This window comes from Leptodactylus fuscus, chromosome 1 (assembly GCF_031893055.1).
Source record: "Leptodactylus fuscus isolate aLepFus1 chromosome 1, aLepFus1.hap2, whole genome shotgun sequence".
Lineage (NCBI taxonomy): Eukaryota > Metazoa > Chordata > Amphibia > Anura > Leptodactylidae > Leptodactylus > Leptodactylus fuscus.
In genome coordinates, this window is record NC_134265.1 from 172,645,472 (window position 1) to 172,666,779 (window position 21,308).

General features: G+C 39.7%; 1 protein-coding gene across 1 annotated transcript in view; it reads right to left on the minus strand.

The window, feature by feature from the left end:
* The window catches only part of FOCAD (focadhesin), a 196,459-nt gene that overhangs the window by 12,798 nt on the left and 162,353 nt on the right, over positions 1 to 21,308 (minus strand). The window contains exons 28-36 of the mRNA XM_075279906.1: positions 18,466 to 18,555; positions 15,666 to 15,813; positions 14,310 to 14,429; positions 8,805 to 8,927; positions 8,652 to 8,729; positions 7,579 to 7,650; positions 6,902 to 7,004; positions 5,990 to 6,070; positions 1,366 to 1,494 (exon numbers count right to left, since the gene is read on the minus strand). Coding sequence (XP_075136007.1) covers positions 1,366 to 1,494; positions 5,990 to 6,070; positions 6,902 to 7,004; positions 7,579 to 7,650; positions 8,652 to 8,729; positions 8,805 to 8,927; positions 14,310 to 14,429; positions 15,666 to 15,813; positions 18,466 to 18,555 — 944 coding nt within the window. The remainder of the gene's footprint in view (positions 1 to 1,365; positions 1,495 to 5,989; positions 6,071 to 6,901; positions 7,005 to 7,578; positions 7,651 to 8,651; positions 8,730 to 8,804; positions 8,928 to 14,309; positions 14,430 to 15,665; positions 15,814 to 18,465; positions 18,556 to 21,308) is intronic.

The window sequence follows — 21,308 nt, forward strand, 5'->3', positions numbered from 1 at the left end:
AGTTTTTTGTGCCAAAATATACAACGCATATCAAATACTATCAGGTACATTAATTATGGTTGTATTGTTGTCATATGACTGCAGTGATTGTTTATATCATCTCTACACTATTAATAGAATAATAACACAATCCTTATTTGAAGAATATGACGTATGGAGCACTAATATGCATATTGTTTGAGGACTATGTCTTTACATTTTTGTATTTTACATGACTTAATTGTATATTTATGTAACCACTTCACTTGATGATTGTATCAGTATAAAACTTTGTATATTTTGATTTGTGTTAACACCTACTAATTCAGAACGTGAGACAGATTTTTAGCATATTGAAAGAAGAGATAGATTTTTTTCGAGCATTGGAGCGTGAAATATAATTTTAGGGCATCAGGATTATGAAGGTCTTTATCACAGAATCATAAATATGTCTAAAACTACTAATGGGATTTGTTGTATTAGACAGTACAAAGATAAATGGTATTGATAAATATGCCCCGATGTCCTAAAAATGGCTAGTACATGGGGCCCACCAAATTTATTGTGTGTTTGACAATTTTTAAATGTACCCAAACAGTTCTGAAGTAGTTCTATAAAAGTAGTGTGGTTAAGAGTCATAAATTGCACTGTATGTATCATACTGCTTACACTATATCCACCACCTAGTCATGTTTATGAATGTTTATTTAATTTTGTTTTCTGTCCCTTATAAGCACAATCCAATGCAATGTTTGTATTGGTTGTCCATGAAATGCCCCACAATATACCTGTTAGGTCCATGTGTTGCATGCTAATACATACATGAGACTCCTATACTCTACAATACAATGGAGAGGACTCAGATGTTGCTTTACCATGTGCACCCTATGTAGGCTGACTGTGGCTGAGCGAATGCCTCCAAGTTCCCAATATAAAAAAACAAAAAACTTGAGAGTCTTCAGTAGATGATACCTTTTTTAATGGCTAACTAATAATGATGACAGAATATAATGTTTCAAAGCTCTTTGGCTTCTTCTTCAGATATAACTAAAAACAATTTCAGAATTTTTAGTTGTATCTGAATAAGAAGCCAAAGAGCTTCGAAACGTTATATTCTGTCATCATTGAGTCAGCCATTAAAAAAGGTATCACCTACTGAAGACGCAAGTTTTTTGTTTTTTATATTTCATACCCACTGGCTAACATGGTACAAAAACAAACATTTTCTTCTTTATTCCAAGTACCCAAACAGAAATTTCAGGTTTACAACTATAGTTTTCACTTACTCAATTACAGCAGTTTCTGGGGCAAAAAGACATGTTTACAGACCTTTGGAGCTGACAAAGCTACAATAGAGTTGAATAGTATGAAACTGAAATGACTTGCCAAAGTTGAGTCGCATTAAAGGAGCAAGTATGGATGCCCAGTTAACTGGTGGGTACTGGTGAGTGTCAGAAGCTGCAGCAATGGACGATACACACACCTTGACCAAGGCGGGAGGAATTGCTTCAGGACCTGCAATAAGAGAAATTAATATTATGTGACTTTGTGCAATAACATTACACTTTAATTTATTTTTCACATAGCAGGTATCCTAAGGGTAAAATGTTATCGAAGTTACTATACAACATGAGTGTCATGATAGTACTTTACATTAAAAACATATTGCTTAATGTTACTGAAATGCAAATAAATCCTCCTTGATGGAAAAAAAACCTTTCTTTATCACCACCTTTTGAAAGGAATCTCTCTATAGATCAATGCAGGATTCCCCAGAAACTTAGTAGCATGATCTGGGTTTAACGCTAAGGCAGAACATCTCCTCCAAAACGAGGAAAGACTCATCCTGGCAGAGACATTCCTGTGTGGATGAGCATTATTCTGTTATAAAACGTCAGCTGGAAATTCTAACATGATAGGAAACACATGTGCCTGAGGGTGTGCAGCATATATCACTGAGATGTTAGTATCCCTTGTATCAGTACTAGGGGTGACCGACTATCATGTGCAATGGCTTTCCAGGTCATCATACAGATACTTATGGCAGTGTGCTGATCGACAGTAAAGGCAGATTTGAACACTCACAAGGCCTCCATACTCAAACCTGTTGTTAGATGCCAAACAGAACCTGGATTTATTGCTAAAGATGATACAGTTCCAGTCCACAGCTGTCAAGGCGTATCATTTAAGACCCCACTGCGAGCAAGACATCAGTGGCTGGCTGTCATAGCCAGACAGCCAGGACACATAGTGGTTAATGTGACACTAAATTTCCTTCTGCTAAGTACCTGGAAATGGTCCAAGCAGAGGAAGGCAGTGTAATGAAGGTGCCGCAGCAAGAGGAACCGCTCCACTCCACTGATATGCAAATATATTGCGACCCAGTCAGATTGCATGGAAAACCCACGACTGTATAGGGTAAGCAAAACCACTGTTTCAAGAAAGATTTTTTCCAGCAAACTTTTAGGTATAAAACATGGAGATTACATCACCATTTGGAAGAACACGAGCATAGTTGAACAGCTGATACGTTTCGGGACCGAGATATTATGGTCCCTTACTCATAGCCATAACGTCAATGAATATCTAGACCGGATATATAGGATCAAAAAGGAAACCACATTCAGCTGGTCTCCATTAACCCCTCTGATACAAAGACCAATTACAAAAACAACACACAAATTGAAACATAACATAAAATAGGAAAAAATCAAAGAGAGAGAAAAAAAACACAAAAAAACCCCAAAAAACAACATGTAATATAAATGGTGAAACGCATGAAAAACAAAAGTATATGCAATGCTGTATATCGATCCATCACATTAAAGAAAGTGAATCGTATTTCAATCCATGTATCAAAATCAATGTTAGCATATAAAAAGAACATCAAATCAGTCTGTGCGTGGAAAAAAGGTAAGGCGTTACAAATATTGCTTACTCTCCATGTAAATGTGACTTACCCTCCATGTAAACAATAGCTATCCATGATGAAAGGTAGTCCATAGTGATTGCACTGGACTTCCGGCTTTCCCGATTATGTGATGAATCACATGATGTACTGAGTCATAATACTAGCCGGCAACATACATTGACACAGAGTGGAAGCCCCGCTCCCCAAAGTATAATTCAACCAATAAAAGTGTTGAATTGAAATGTAACACTATGTGGATAGTTAAACAAATGCAATAAACTCCTAATAGACTACAAAATTCATATTAACTAATAAATAAATGTTAGGTTTTGTCTTATGTTTAACCCATTAGGAACTCTAGTATGGAGTCTCCAAATCCAATATGCCTCACGTTTGAGGAGTAAAGATCTCCTATCTCCCCCACGTATTGGAGAATAGAGTCCCTCAGGGTCTTAACCCAATCAGGCGTGGAGGTATAAGGGAAAGTGCGCACAAGACCAATGATCAGCTTATTAACTTCCAATAGATTTATTCGTTAAAAATACAAGCACGACGCGTTTCGGGCTATCCGCCCTTCCTCAGGTGCAATTAAAACTCGGCTGGCAGCTCTCCGAAGTTGGTACCGATAGGTGTAGACCACCTATAGGTGAAGATCTCCTATCTCCCCCACGTATTGGGCGTGGAACATGATCAATTACAAAATACCTGAATGAGGAAATGTTGTTATTATGACAAAAAGAAAAATGTTTAGAGGTATTTGATGTGTTATCTGTAGATGTACGTCCGATATCCGCTAAATGTTCTGATATATGTATCTTCACTGAACGTGTAGTGCACTTTACATAAAAAAGTGAACAGATGGTGCATTCTATAATGTATATCACATATGAACTGTTGCAATTGTAATAATTAAGAATTTTATAAGATTTTGTCCCTCGTGACGTGTTGAAAGTAGTAGTTTTTTTTTTTACAGTATTGACAAATGGTACATCAGATTTGCGGGGCCCCTATGGGGTCCCCTTTTTCCCCTTCCTTAGCAAATTTATTTATGGCATGGTGGGAGGAGAGTTATATTTTTGTTGACTGTAATCCATATTTTTCTTTTATACATTGGTATGGGCGCTACATAGATGATATTTTGATTGTCTGGAGGGGCAGTGTAGCGCCCATACCAATGTTTTTAGATTATGTTAACACCAATAATCTTAATTTTTGTAATTGGTCTTTGTATCAGAGGGGTTAATGGAGACCAGCTGAATGTGGTTTCCTTTTTGACCCTATATATCGGGTCTAGATATTCATTGACGTTATGGCTATGAGTAAGGGACCATAATATCTCGGTCCTGAAACGTGTCAGCTGTTCAACTATGCTCGTGTTCTTCCATATGGTGATGTAATCTCCATGTTTTATACACTTTTTTTTAGTAAAAGTTAAGTTTTATATCTAAAGGTTTGTTGGAAAAAATCTTTCTTGAAACATTAATGAAGGTACCAGTGTCTGAATGGTGAACAAGGAAACTGTGATTGATGATTCCCTGTAGTGGTGATCTGTCTAAGTTGTCCGGAGCCTTTGCGTGTGTCTTCACTTAACCACTGCTCCCAACTCTTCCTAGGTCTGAACAGCCTAGATGCCGGGCAATTTGTCAAAATTTGTTCAAGTGTGTCACAGAGGTAAGTCTAGTGATCAACAATCTCTCACCGAGAAGTGACATCTCAAAAGTAGCTTCTGAGAATCCTTTCACTGGCACAAAGGGGGAATCTGTCTTGTGAAAAGACCCAGTGTTTAATCAAACCTCACTTCTATATCTGTGGTTTATAGCAATCTGACATGTCTACCTGCATAATTATTTTTGTAGCTTATACAGTGATTTAACTTCAGAAAATCAAATGCAAAATATTATGGACAATGCATGGTTTAGCTATTGACAACTGTAAGTAAAAAAAAGGTTATAAAACTAAATAATTGAAAATGAAAGTATTTGTAAGTTACATTCAGAAATTAAATGGTCTATCTGCTATTTTCTGCAGTACCACTATCAAGAACTGCGCCTTAAATTGTGGTCAGACAGAGGAAGATAAAATGTTGCTGACTTCCTTCACTGCAAAATTAAACACTTTGAAAGTTGAAAGAGGAAATCCAAACAAACTGAACTTCCGATATGTCATGCATTGCTGGGGTCTATGAGCGAGATCCTAAATGTGTCATATTAAAAACTCATAGCCTCTTAAAAACAAAAAAACAAAACATTTTCTAAATATAACTTTAAAAAATGTGGAAAAATGGAATTTGTACTTATCAAAAACAATAGACAAATGACCTTTTAAGGGCTACCGGCATGCCTGGTGGTGCTGCAATAACCCTTTCACTGACTTATTGGCATACAGTGCCCAGAGTATTTATATTTCAGCTACCTGTGTATATATAAACAATCTACAGACATCTGAATAGGCATTATTTGCTGCCAGCGAAATAAAGGTATGTTCACATTTTCGCCGCGGTCTATTCGCAATGGGATGCCAATGCAGTGCATCAGCATTCTGTTGCGGCATCCCACTCCTGATTAGGGCCGGATAAATGAGCCTAATCAGGAGGGAGTCTCGAGCTGCAGACTCCACGGATTGAGCTTCTTTTTTCCGTGTCCTGCTGCGATTTCTACCTCCCATTGAAAACAATGGAAGACGGATTCTGGGAGGATTCTACTCCAGAATCAGGGGCGAAATCCGCTCTCAAATCTGTGGCAATTTCCTCCTGTGAACACACCCTTATAAAGGAGTGGTTGAAAATAACAGGTGCCCAGTGAATAGAAAAGCTGATCCAAGTCCTGCTGAGAGTCGGGTCATTTGCTTAAGGGGCTTTCACACTACCTCTTGATGTTCGTTACAAAAAACGAACGCTTTTCACACTAACTGATTTTTCTGTTTCTTTTAACTGATTCATATAATCTCTTCAATGACCACAACACTATGCTTCTGCTGCTACTAAAGTCCCTACTGTAGATGGGAACAATTATTGGCATGGCAAGAGACAGACTTCCTTTAAAGATAAAAGATTGAACTCAATGGAACCACATGTAACAATGAAAATAATATAAATAATACCTTTCTTTCCAGCTGAAATTAGGAAATCTACAAGAGCTCGTATTAAACTTCTTTCAGGCAGATAACCAAAATCTGGGGGAACTGAAGTAAAAAACCACATGATTAGGTAGGCAGCATTCATACTGACAGATTAGTGCAATCAGATACTGTTTTCATGATTTAGGCTCTGTTCACATTTGTATTGTCACAAATTCCATAATTTGTGACAATACAAGGACCCTGTCAAAATACATGGATTAGACCACATGTAAAGCCTCTCAAGTGACAGTGGTATACAAGAATCCTTTACAGAGAAAAGAACTAGAAACTCAACAGTATAGTCATATGAACTCAAGAATAAGGAATAAAACCAGCCATTTACTTTAAAAACACCAAAAATCCTCCTTACAATGCTGTCATCCTACTATTCCCACTGTAAAGCACCAACCATTCCCAGTCCTAAACATGTATTATTACTCTTCGTATTACCAGTGTGATTTATGTGTTAGTAATATGTTGTTCTGACTAACCTGGCATCAAATTGGCCAAATAGTATAAAATTAATACCCTCAAAATACAATATAGTATAAATACACACTACTGTGACATCACTTCAATATACAGTAGCAATACCTATAAATACACATTACTGTCACCATATCACAATATGCAGTAGAAATACCTGTAAATTCACACTATTGTGGCATCATCTCAATACACAGTAGCAACACCTATAAAAATATACTTTGAACTCATCTGAATATACAGTAGCAATATGTAAACTCATACACTATTGTAACATCACAGTAGCACATTATTATTTATGACAATTGAGCTAACAAACACACATACATAAAACACCAAATATGTATGTAGATGTTGTTACACAAATATCAAAACTCAATTACTTTACCCAAGATCTTATATACTTACCAGAAGTTCTGCTCTGTGACGAAGATAGAGTAGATAAGTGAAGATGTCCAAGGATCCATGCCGCATTAGTCTGAAGGCCAATGACCCCAGAAAATGTAATAATCTGCAGGAATGATAATTCTATTTTAACTGACACTGGTGAAGAATTCAACCCCAAAGTGTTATTCTTAGTTCTGAGACAGACATTTAAAGTTAATTCCAATATTAGACTATTTTAAGTACTCTGTCAACAAAAATACCAAAGATAAGAGTCCATTTCTGTGGCTTTGAACATGTGACATCTATTGGGAGGAATTTATCAAAGCCTACAATCCACAACTCTGGCGTCACACACATTCAAAACATTGTATTGTGGCTTACTGGATGTATCTTGCGACTTTTAACATTTTTATATCACTCACTCCAAATCAGAAAAGTGGATATAGTTGGCCTGTTAAACTGATGTACATTAAATTTATCAAATGTAACTTTTTAAATGTCAAAAAAACATTAATGTTATCTAAAAATGTAATCTCACTCCAGTAAGTGAGTGGCAAATAAAGTGGAGTAACATCTCAGAACACAAGTGTTAGTCTTAAAGATGCAACAAATTTATCAAACATTGAGTAACATCTGATAAATTTCGTGCAAATTATGGCAATGCAAACTCAATCAAAACTGCCATTCTCTTCCCATACCTGAGTAATTGTTTTGACTACTTCATTCAGTTTGCTTTGGTAAAGGGATGACTGAATAGCTTCAGATTTTAACTGAAATGAAAAATTTTATGAACAATTAGTAATTCTCTTCAGATCAGGGGAGGTGATTAAACATAAAAAAACAGTGTTACTTACCTCTCCTGGGCTCCGCCACAACTCCTTGTTTTCTTTGGCACTGCTGCCTGTTATCAAGGACCGCTGAGGCCTGTGATTGGGCTTCAACGGCATGTGGTACCAAACACTTGCATCATTGCATCACCAGGGTATAATAATTATAGTTTAAATTCGGACATGTTCCGTCCGAACAACACCACAAGGCAAACTTGCGAGGTTTGTCCAACACATAGACATACTATGAAAAGGCAGTGATATAAAAGGGGCATCACCTAAATAATTGCCATTAATCAAGGGTAAATGCCTGATTAATCACAACTTTTATTTAGATCATAATCTCCCAAACCTACTATGAGCCAAACCTGGCCATTACCTCAAATAATCCATTTATAGACTGAGGCCGGGTTCACATCTGCGCCCTGGCCTCCGTTATGCAAGTTTCCGTTTCCTGCCCGAAACCTGGAGACGGAAACCTGCAGTCAGTTTTCAAACCCATTCATTTGAAAGGGTTTGGAAACTATCCGGCCATGAGCGCCGTTGAGCATTTTGTACTCTTCGCAGCAAACCGTTTTTTTTTTTTTTTTTAACCGGACACAAATTCGGACATGCAGGAGGTTGTGTCCGGTTAAAAAAAAAAACTGTTTCGCCGCGGAGAGCACAAAACGCTCATCGCCGCTTATGGCTGGACACCGTCTGTCGGGTTTTCGTCTTCTGTCTGCAAAAGACGGAAACCTGACAGACGGAGTTCGGGTGCAGGTGTGAACAAGCCCTAAGAAAGCTTCTTTTGTTGTTCAAGTAATAGGGCAAGGGAGATATAAGAAAAGCATAATGTAAGTGCATTATAAATGTTGACATTTACACTTTACACTGAACAAACGCGGTCTTGCCATTGCTACAAATACTTAAAACTGTTGACATTTTAAAAAAAATGTGCTTACTTGAATGACTGCTGATTCTGATCCAACCAATGCTACAAGTCCATTGAGCGCAGCTAAGCGCTGCATTGTAGGACAACCCTGAAAAAACAAAACACTATTTTAGCAATTCTATCCAAAATGCTACAGCAGACCATGAAATATAGCACTGTGTACCTCTGCAAGCAGGATTTTCACCCAGGCAGGCAGCAAGCGATTGTTCAAGTCTTCAGCTTTCCCATGGCCACAAACTGACAAGCCATGAACAATACTTCCAAGTGCCAGAGCTAAACCTGGTGTCTGTAGTATAAAAGGTAAAGATGTTAGTTTAAAATCTACTGAAAATAAAAATACAAAAAAGATTCAATATTATTCAATATAATCATTATATTAACAAATTTCTAACTAATACTTACTGTCAAACAAAGAAAATAGGTCAGGAAAAGACCGGGTAGTTGCCCATTGGGCACACAAGTTCCTTAAAGCGATTCTACCATTAAACTACCTTTTTTTCGAATGAACACGTCGGAATAGCCTTAAGAAAGGCTATTCGTCTGCTACCTTTAGACGTGGTCTCCGCCGTGCCAGCGGCCATTTTTGGGTAGCCGCTCTTGCAGTTCAATACAGGAGCTGGCCGGCGGCCATTTTGGGGTGGCCTCTCTATGCTCCTGTATAGAACTACAAGAGCAAGAGAAGCCAGAAGAGGCGGAGTTGCTGCAGAAGAAGGAGGCGGCGCAGGAAAGAGCGCTCGGGCAGCAATGGGGATGCGCTCATCGGCCTTTCAGCGCTGGGGCCCGCCCTCAGTGCTGCGGAGAGCTCATTTGCATACCGGTTAAAACCGGTATTTCTACGGAACGGCGCGGCGGAGACCACGTCTAAAGGTAGGAGACGAATAGCCTTTCTTAAAGAGGACCTTTCACCATATCCGGGCACAGGCAGTGTTGTATACTGCCGCTGACGCGTTTCGAGGTAGTGTAACCTCTTAGTCATAGCGATAGCAAACTAAGCATGAACGTTCCTTATATACCCAAAAACATCTGAACGTAATTAGACAAAAATGCACAACACATGAAACATGACACATGAGAACACACGGTAAACATTGAATGCAAGAAAGAAAAATAGGACTGGAATGTTAAACCCACACAAATATGTAAGTACATCTAAACATGTATGCAGGAATTATAACACAAAAAGTTCATAGAAAAAAGAGAGAGTTAGCATATTTTAGAATAAATAAATAAATAAATGACTGACTTACTCTACAATGAAAAATTGTTGCTATGTCCATGGAACAAATTGTCAAAATCATGGTGGCATATATGGAAGGAGAGGAGAGGACTTGAGGTAAGTATATTAAAAGATCCCATTGAACTATGTCCTAATTCACATACCAAGAATTTCCAACCCGAGGGAACATATAACCGCATCATACGGATGAAGACTCTTAACCCGGAAATGAAAATACAATTCCGGGAGCCCGATCACGTGAATTGTCACGTGATAGAAAATACTAGTTCATGTGATGTTGCCTAGACTATAGATGTAATGAATGGATTGAGGGTAACTCCTCCAGACACATGATGCATCACATGATATCCTCTTGCCCTTAATCTATTAAACACCTGTGTTTTTTGAACCTTGAAATCTCCCTCCTTAGAACAAGATCTTTTTGTCCTAGTGATTTCTCCTAAAGGTATTGCCTTAATGGTGTGTGCTGGATGACAACTTGATGCATGGAGAATAGTGATACCGGCAGTTCCCTTGCGATATAGTGTTGAAATTACTTTATTAGAGGATGTGTCTCCTTCGAGTGTGAGATCTAAAAATTGAATAGAGCTCCTATTGACAACATGAGTGAACTCCAAATTCATGTCATTATTGTTAAGATACTCCAAAAATGATGGTACGGCCGATATATCGTCCGACCACACTAACAGGAGGTCGTCGATATATCGACCGTACCAATGGATGCAGTTCGCGTATGGGTTGTGAATGGAATAGATATACCTCTCCTCCCACCAAGACATGTATAGATTTGCTAATGACGGTGAAAAACGGGCCCCCATTGGGGCACCGCATATCTGTAAATAATAAATGTTGTTGAAAACAAAAAAGTTATGTTTGAGTAGATATTCCGTAATCATGATAATAAATTCACAGAATTCTTCTGTGTAGTTGGAGTAACTGTACAAATGGTGGGAGAGGGCAATGAGAGCTTTATCATGTGGGATACATGAATAAAGCGATTTGACATCGCAAGATACCCAAGAGAACGCATCCTGCCAATTGAATTCCTCAAACGTCTGGAGCACCTGTTTTGTATCCCGGAGGTATCCAGGTGTGCGCAAAACCAACGGTTGAAGAATTCCGTCTAGCCAATCACATGTGCGCTCGTTAAGGGAGCCAATGCCCGATATGATCGGATGTAAAGGGGGCGAGACGGAATTCTTGTGTAATTTAGGTAGTCCGTGGAATATAGCTGTTATTGGTTTATCCACGAACAAATATTCCAAATCCCCAGTATTTAAGATACCCAACTCTAATCCCTCGTTGAGAATTTTTTTGAGGCTGTTTTGAAATTCTGTAGTGGCATCTGAGCTCAAGACTCTGTATGTGTTGGTATCTTTTAAGATTACCATAGCGGATTGTATATATTGTTCCCTGTCCATCACCACTACTCTGCCTCCCTTATCCATATTTATATTGTTAAAGATTGGTCCTGCATGAGTGTTTTAAGAGCCAATCTTTCTTTTCGAGTTAAATTGTCCCTAGTAACAGCTGATGATGTCTTGGAATGTAAAGATCTAAGTTCTCGTTCAACGGCCCCTCCCTCTCCTGATAATGCTCGTCTATGGACGAGCTGTGTGAGCAGAGGGAGGGGGCGTTCCTCCCGGCTCCACAGTACAGCGCGATTGGCGCCGCGAGGCAGAAGGACGTCTCTGGCTAATGGTCAGAAACGCCCTTCTGACCATAGAAGAGCTACGGTACCGGGCCGTAAGCTCTTCACACCGGGCACAGATCGGGAAAGCCGACAGTGCGCTGAATTCAGCGCACTGTCAGCTTTCTGGCAGTATATAACACTGCCTGTGCCCGGATATGGTGAAAGGTCCTCTTTAAGGCTATTCCGACGTGTTCAGTAGAAAAAAAGGTAGTTTAATGGTAGAATCCCTTTAAAGGAAACCTGTCCCCATGAAAATGCAGTGTAATCTATGGGCATCATGTTACAGAGCAGATCTATTTTTGTGGGAAAACATTCTGTATGACTTGTCATTTATCCATATATTTCTGTTCTTTCTATTCTTAAAAGGAGTAATTGAGTCCAGTGGCCACATCCTATCAAATAAATGGATAAATGACAAGTTATACTGAATATTTCCCCACAAAACTATATATCATACAGCTTAGCTCATCATGCTTTATAACATGTTGCCTGCAGATTACCCTGCCGTTTCATGGTGAGAGTTTCCTTTTTAAGGGTTAGTTCACATGTAAATAACGTGTGGCTTATTTTGGCACTGGAAAAAAAGGCTTTTTTTGGACCTTGCCAAGCATTTTTTGGCGTTTTTTTTTTGTAAAAACAGCTTAAAAAAAAAAAGCCAGGCTGTTCTTTTTCCGTTTTTTTCCCGCGCCGTATTTTGCAAAAAAAATAAAAAAAGGCGTTGCTTATTTTAGCAAAAAAACATGCGGAAAAAAACGCGCAGTTTTCGCCTCCCATTCACTACTGTTGATTTCTTCACGCAGAAAACGCCTGAAGAAAGGTCATGTCGCTTCTTTTTCTCTGCTAGCAGAAAAAAAAAAGCTAGCAGTCTCCATAGACTAACATTGTATGAAGGAGGATTATGACGTGGATTCTGCTGTCAAAATCCTCCTCCATGTCTCCGTGTGAACTAGCCCTAAGTCAGACACATCACACTGGCAGCTGCTCAGCACATCAGGGATCATTTTCTAAAATGTGGTTTAAAAAAGAAACAAAAAAACCCTATCCCAGTTACATGTATAAATAACTTCCTATATGCATAAAAGAAAGAGGCACTGAAATACACTGGTGCACTCCTTTGGTCCCGCTCCTCCCCCTCACTTACCACCCATCCTGGGGCCCACCCATTTCACACAGGCAATTTGGATTACTTGCTCTAAGCTATTACCTCTGGCCAACGCTCCTCTATAATATCATTCCTGCATAACCCGCTTCTCCTGGAGAATTGACTCCATCTATGGTGCACCCGTGGAGCAGACTGGACCTGTTCTATATTGCAGATTTGGTCAATCTTTTGACCATGGAGCTCAGGCTTTTTGATTATTTTACTTCAGTCTTACACTTACCCACTACAGAGTGGTTCTATTATCAAGAAATAATTCATTTAATTCTAGCTCAATTTGGAGCCACACAGGTCTTGCTCTCCACGGCCTTTGAAAGACTGTGCCGAGCTGGCACCTCTACCAGGGGCTCACCTCTGGTATCTACAGAGTCCTATCTTCCCCAGTGGGGTCCAAGCGTACATAAAGGTACTCAGTTGTCTTTATTCATTCATATAGCAAACATTTACAGTCCTTTTTTAAAAAAAAAATTCTATACTTCCGGAAAACCCCTTTAAATATTACATATTCCTGATCTTTTGTATCCTAAGAATGGAGATCTATAGTAGTGAAAATTTGCTTCCATTCCACTGCTATCAGACATCTATCTGACGGAAGTATGCAAAGTATTAGTTTTGCCGATAATTTTCTTATCTGTCCTGATGGGACATTCAATACATAATCTTTGAGTGGGAGAAGATAGAGACTCCAGTTATTTTAGCCGTTACTGTCTGTACCCGCCACCAAAACAGGAGGATTTAGGGACAGAACCAAAAAAGATTTGGGAGCGAGCCTCCATCATCTCCACAATGTCAACAAATATTCATTAGCAGAAAATATCTAGTGAAATTGGGCAGAAGTATAATACCAAAACATTAACAATTCACACCGTTTTTTTTATACGTTGTGCATAAAGATGTTTTAATTGGTCATTTCTAAATCATCTGCCAAGTGTCATATACAGTATAAGAGGTTTCCCTAAGGTATACATAAGTGTTGTATGGGGAACTCTGGCATGTGATCTAGAATTTTTTTTCTACGTAAGTCCCCTGTTGGATTTGCCTATTTTGCGTCAGTGTTCAAAATCAGTGGGTCCAAAGACAGACCCATAGGAGATGATTGATTTGAAGATAATCTAAGTAACAATATTGAAAGAGTAGGTGTTGTCGTTTCTTATGCTCTATAAAATTGACAAATCTGAAAAGACCTTTGTCACTCCAGAGTTTGGACATACATCCTGTCCGCCCTACAGGGTAACTAGGGCTATACAGAAAGGCCAAGGGAAAATCAGCATTGCATATTCTCCGGTGAAAGACATGGATAACACATCTGATTTCTATATTGACATGTTCCGACAATATACCTTAGCTTACATGTATAACTGAAGGGAATTACAAAGGATGAAAAATTGTGAACCTCTTCATAACGAATTGAAAGGATACTGTATAAAAAGAAACCCATAGCACCACTCCAGCAGGGTATGGAACTGGGAAACGTAGCAGACAGGAGCATGATCACAGAATATCGTATGAAACAATAGCAGTACAATATAACATAGCAAGCCCTCAAAAGGCGAATAGGACAGATAATTTGGTTCCTCACCTGCTGATTTTGCTCAGTCAAAGTCCTCAGTTTATTCATATGCTGTTCTGCTTCCTCAGCACCTAAAATGCCTGCACTGAAAGCAGACACGGAAACACCAGCAACGACATATGACAAGACCTACAAAAAGTTGTTTGAATGCTCTGTAAATAAAGACTCTCGTACAACACATATTGTAGCTTTGCAGTAACTGGATTCTGAGGTCACGTATATGTAATGACACCATTGCAGCCCATTAAACAAAAAAAATAAAATAATCAGGGTGTGCTGGAACAGAACTGCTGGAATGGTTGGGGGCTTTTCATGTACAGTAAAGATTCTTCTACTGTTTATAACAATAGATGTCTTTGCCTATGTTATCTGACCTTGGACAACTCCTACTTGCTCTCAGATGCTACATATACAGTGAGTCTGTCAAATAATTTGTGCTGCCCTTCTCTGCACAGCCAACTGCCAATGCTGCATAGCCCTGCCATTAACACCTGCTGCACTAAGACATAGCAATAGGAACTTAATGACAACTTTCCATTAACCTTACTCATTCTGTAGACCCTTGCACCCAAACCTGATTTCTATATAGACATGTTCAGTTAATACATCTTAGATATACAACTGTAGGGGATTATATATGTGAACTGTGGACTCCTGGATACCTAGATAACGGAGTAATGTATGTTTCAGGAGTCCAGTCAGGATCTACCTATATATCACAGAGCTCAGGCATCTGACAGATTCATTTTAAAATGTAAGTGGTCCTGAACTGTTCTGTAAACAGGAATAAGGAAGCTAAGATGAGTACCCCCCGCCCAAAAAAGAAAAAAAAAGTTAGAGGGGTTGTCCAAAAATTTGATATTAATGAGCTATTTTTATGATCAGATCAGTTGTGGCCCAAAACCCGGAACCACCACCAATCAGCTGTCTGTGGCCATGCTAGGTTCCTGCAGCTCAGCTCCATTTAAGAGAACTGAGAACTGTGTAGTTCTGGCACGTGCTGCAACAACTGATTCTTTATCATCTGGTGTCAGCTACTGCAGAAAAAACCTACATGTCGGGTTTTGCTGTCCACTTGAAAAGTCGGACATCTTTGGGAACGGACAGTTAAGGACACCCACGGACAGTAAAAGAACACACTGGATATCCATTTAAATCAATGCAAAATGTCACGGACACAGTTAGTGTCCGCTGCTAAAGTCCGCACAAGATTTTACACGGACATTAGCAGCGGACACTAGCCGTCGGACACCGACGGTAGTGTGAACGCTCCTTTACATATGAAAATGTGAAAAGACTTGAAGAAACTTTAGAAAGAAAGAAATATAAGCTAAACAGTCATGATTAATATCCATGACATCTCACCTCTTGCACAGCTCGGCTCTGGTCAGAGCTGTTTTCCAGGCACTCATATAGTTTGCGTACAGTAGCTGAGACATGGACTCGGCTGTCAGTCTGACTGTTCTGACTCATGAAAGAAAGTACCAGGCCCACTCCTAGGATGCAGCCAGTGCTGTGCCAATGAATAAAAAGTCAACACACTTTCATTGTAGAATCATCCTATTCCTAGTCATACAGTATTTGGTTTTCATGCTCTTATTTATATGTTACCCCATTAGTGGTCAATGCATACTCATGCTCTCTTTACATCACACAAAGGGAACACTTCTTGCACACCAAAGACAATCTCTGTGTGATCTGACTAGGAAAATGCTCTTTTGAGGCTGACACCATGTAGTAAAACTGAATAGCTTGAAAATGATATTAAATCAAACAAGGCACTGAAATAAACATAAAGCATAAAATTAATTAATTTCTATGCTATGTTCACATTTCATTTTTTCTCTCCACTATATTTTGATATATAAGCCCATGCATCCAGTAAATATTATGAAACTAAAGTGTGCCCCAAAAAGAATGTCCTTTTTTCATAGATTTGGGAGGTATGCCTTGGCATACTTATTTTTTTATTTCTTTGTGGAAAGCTGCAGGCTGCTGTACTTTTACACACACGTCTGCCACAAAACAATTTGAAGGGTGATGTACGTAACTACATAGAATATGTCAAGGTCCTACATTAGCATATGGCATATACACCAAACATAAATAGAACACAAGCAGTAACAGACCATTACACCGTAGTATCAGTCCAACAGTCTCAATGTCTATAAATGATTAAGAACTGCGATCATCAATAAGTGATATATCAAAGGTCCAAGAAGAGCTTGTAACCAACTTCTCTAGGGAATCCATTGTCAGCCATAAGCACCTTTTTTCGTTTAAACCATGATATTGAGCACATTTTTAATGAACAAAAGATTTTATTTATTAAAGTAATTTCTGAAAAGACCCGTAGGTGGCAGTATAACAAAGCTAAATAATGGACAACAAAGCAAGTGTTCTTGTTCACACGTACCCATAGTCACCTGCATACACATACAAGGCAATTTGCTTAAATTGCTACATTCAGTGTGCCAAACGGGACTATGTAAGCATTAGAGCAGAAATACCCATGACACACAGGTGGCAAGAGCTATATTTACCATGACAGATGAATTAGAGATAAATGGCTAGCACATGAGCATGTTCTGGTTCATTGTTTTTATATATGTATTTATATGTATCAAGGGACCTGATGAAACAAGTGCACGTTCTGCAATTTTAAAAAGTGCTATGTCAACCCTAGCTGGTGGTTACTATTAAGACAGGGCTCAAAGGGACTTTACTAGGATTGTGAGCTACATGGTAAATTACACCTTGCTTCGTTTACTAATTGTTATTGTCAAGCAGCCGTGCCATTAGTTTTTAGATATATATCAATACCATGTACTATATTTAGCAAAGACTGCGAACTTACACATAATGCATTTATTAGCTTCATGCCTCATCAGTAACGTTGTTCATATTTGCTCAAATTTGGTAAAGGGGTTGGCCAGTTTCAGCAACTAAATGTTATTGTTTGTATAATGAAAAGCTCTACAGTTTTCCAATATTCCTTCTGTATCAATCCCTCATGATTTTCTAGATTTCTGCTTGCTTTCATTCATTCTGCTTACACGCACTGGATAAAAATCAGGCCATGGTCATGTGATGGACACACATTATAGTACTAATACAGTAGTCATACATCTGCCCGGTAACTAGTTGTGCAAGCGTGTATTCATCACATGACCACGAACCGTATATCACATGGCCATGGACAGATTTATATCCACTAGAAAAGTACACAGAAGGGGCAACACGGTGGCTAACTGCTTAGCACTGAAACCTTGCAGGACTACAGTCCTGGGATCAAATCCTGCCAGGAGCAAAATCTGCAAGGAGTTTGTATGTTCTCACCGTGTTTGTGTGGATTTCCTCCCATACTACAAAGACATACTGATAGGAAAAAAAAATGCACATTGTGAACCCTATATCGGTATCACAATCTACATTTACAAAAAAAAAAATGTACACAAAATGGATGACAGCAAGCAGAGATCTAGAAAACGGAGAGGAATTGATACAAAAAGTATATTGAAAAATTGTCTAACGTTTTATTATACAAACAATATAATTTATTTGCTGAAATAGGACAACCCTTTAACAGACTCCAATTTCTCATGAAACCAATGGAAAACAAAAATGTGTCAGGAAATGCTAAGCTAAGAGGGAAAGTAAGGATGAATATATCTGTATATTGGTCATATTATCTCTGGTCAGAATATACAGGAGAACCCTAGCAAATCATGAGGCTATTCATTATAGCATTGGTATCTACATCATTTAAGTTTGCTACAACGTACACACTTGTCTTCAACAGGAATTTTTGAATGGGAAACAGTAATCTGTTTCCGCTATTATTTTAACCTTTATACCATCAGGTTTCCACTGTTGTGAAGTTACTCTACCCAGTATAAAAGAAGATAAAACCAGACACTGAATACATTGCATTAAAGTAAATGAATCTTTCCTTTTTACCATCTCAAACATGGAAATAGGTAATTAATACCTAGGTCAATAAAAACAATGATCCTAGTAATAAAGAAACAAATGCCCCATTAAATTTTGCAAAAAAGATCCTATCAAAGAAAAGACAGTAAATCTTTCCTATAGAAAATCCCTATTTATCTGCATTTATAGGAGCACATAGACACAACTACGTTGTAACATGAAATATACATACTTGTATTCCAGGCTAGGGTCAAAGCTGCAGCTTTCCAGTGCATCCAATGACTTCATTATTAGCAAGTTCATCTGCTGTCCAGAAGTATCACTGTACAGAAAACAGACAGTAAAATGAACGACAGATTGAGAGTTTGGCTCCACTGATATATGCAAACTAGGGAAAGCATGAGGCATAGTCATTTCTACACAGAAGTTACTGTTGACAGCATTCTTATTACGTAGAAACATGCACCAATAACAAAGACAATTTATACAGTTTCCATTGTGTACTTTATGATACTTAAAAATATTTTTGATATTTTACTTATTTATTTGCCTAGATACAATCATTTGCGAGAACAAGCCCAAAGCCTGTAGTGTACAACAGTTAGGCTGCATTCACACTGAGTAACGCTGGCGTTTTTTGTGCTTATTTTTGCACATAGCGCCGCGTTAACGCCGCATAGCGCCGCGTTAACGCCGGTCAACGCCACCACAAAATAGCGCGGCGTTAACGCGGCGCTATGTGCAAAAATAAGCACAAAAAACGCCAGCGTTACTCAGTGTGAATGCAGCCTTAGATGACAAAATTAAAGGGGTATTCCCATGTACATAACTATTTTTAAATTTGTAGATAATTACAAAACATTTTTTGCAAATATAAGTAATTAAATATTTAGCAGATATTTAACCCCTTCCTGCCGATGGCATTTTTTGATTTTCGTTTTTGACTCCCCTTCTTCAAAACCCCATAACTTTTTTATTGCTCCCAGAGTCATATAAGGTCTTAATCTTTGCAGGACAAATTTTTCTTCATGATGTTGCCATTAATTATTCTGTATAATGTACTGGGACGCTGGAAAAAAATTCAGAATGGGGTGAATTTGAAGAAAAAGTGCATTTCTGCGACTTTCTTACGGGCTTCGGTTTTACAGCGTTCACTGTGCAGCCAAAATGACATGTCCCCTATATTCTGTGTTTCGGTATGGTTCCAGGGATACCAAATTTATATGGTTTTATTTACATTTTAACCCCTTAAAAAAAAATCCAAAACTGTGTTAAAAAATGTTTTTTTCTAAAAGTCGCCATATTCTGACAGCCATAACTTTTTTTTTTTTTTTTTTATAAATTCTTTATTTATGAAAACAAGGTCACAGAGGAGAGAAAATAAAAGATATATGAATCAAAAACAATCACATAACAAAACACGGGGGACCCTACCATAACGAGGGTCGCCCGACAAATTCAAAGGCCGGACCTCACCACAACCAACAATACGGGGGAGGAGCGGCCGACACTGCGTCACTACATAAAATGAAAAAGGACGAAGGGGGAACGGAATGAAACAGGAGAAGACCATCTGGAGGGGGGGGACAAGAGGTAAGCTAGGGGGGGGGGGGGAGGGGAAAGAGAAACGGGGGGAAGCCAACAGGGAGGAGAAAGGAATAGGGAAAAAGGGGAAAAGGGGGGAGGGGGGGGAGTCCCGGGACAAACCCACTCCAAGACCTCACCCACAGCCCACAATGGACCTATATTGGTCGGAGCCCTGGAAGAGGATCCAAGGGGTCCAGGCCCCAAGGAAGACATCATAGGCATCTCGTAAGGACGCCGTGAGATCCTCCATAGCTTGGAGGTCCTCCACCTTGCGAACCCAGTGGCAAAGAGACGGAGGATTAGGGGATTTCCACAAGGCCGGGACACAGGCCCTAGCTGCGTTAATCAAGTGTCGAACTGCAGACTTCCGGTAGGCCTTGCGGGAGACCCCAGACAGATGAAGGAGGAAGCAGGCCGGGGAATTCGGCAGATCAGTCTGAAAAATTTGGGACGTTAAACGATGGACACCATCCCAGAACTCTCTCAGAACTGGGCAGCTCCAAAAAACATGGAGAAGTGTCCCCTCCTCCGAACCACATCGCCAGCAAAGAGGAGAGGCAGACGAGAAAAATTTATGTAGAAGGGAAGGGACATGGTACCACCTAGTGAGGATCTTGTAGCCCGCCTCTTGGTATTTACAGGCCAATGAGCTCTTGTGAGCAAGCTCCAAAATTCTAGAGCAGTCCGCGTCCGAAAAGGAAAGGTTAAGGTCAGCCTCCCACTTGGAGAGGAAAGAGGGTCTGTGGTCCGGAGGAGGGGAGACCAAAAGGGCATAAAACTCTGACAGGGAGTGGCGTTGAAGGCCAGTGCCAACACAGGCTTTCTCAAAGCTCGTAAGAGATCTATCAAAGGAGGTCGGGTCAACGAAGGAGGAGAGAAAATGAGTGAGCTGCAGCCCTCTCCAGGGCCCCAAAGCAGGGAGAGCCATGTCTAATTGAATGTCGCTAAGGGGGCGCCACTGACCATTGGCTCGGAAATGGAAGACCCTCTGCACACCAGCCCTCAACCACGAGCGAAAAGGGCCTGGAGAAAACCCCGGAGGGAAGGACGGAGAGCCCAAAACAGGAAGAAGGGGGGAAGGGGAGGGAGAAAGGCCGTCCTTGCGAAAGAGCAGTCGACACACCCGGAGGGTAGGCCCAATCGTGGGGTGAGAGGAGAGGGCAGGGGTGGGGACCAGGTCCAGCCAGGGGAGCAGGTGCAACGGGACATGTGAAAAGGAACCCTCCAAGGAGATCCACTGCTTGAAGGAAGAGTGACGGCACCAATCCAGAACCCGATGCAAAAGAGTAGCCTCATAGTAGCGGCGAGGATCAGGAAGACCCAGGCCGCCCCGTTTTTTCGGGAGGGTCAGGGTGGTACGCGCCAGCCTGGCGCGCTTACCCTGCCAAACAAATCGGATCAGATCAGAGTAGAGCGATTTGAAGAAACTAGGAGGAATATGGATGGGCAAGGTTTGTAGCAAATACAGAAATCTGGGCATGACATTCA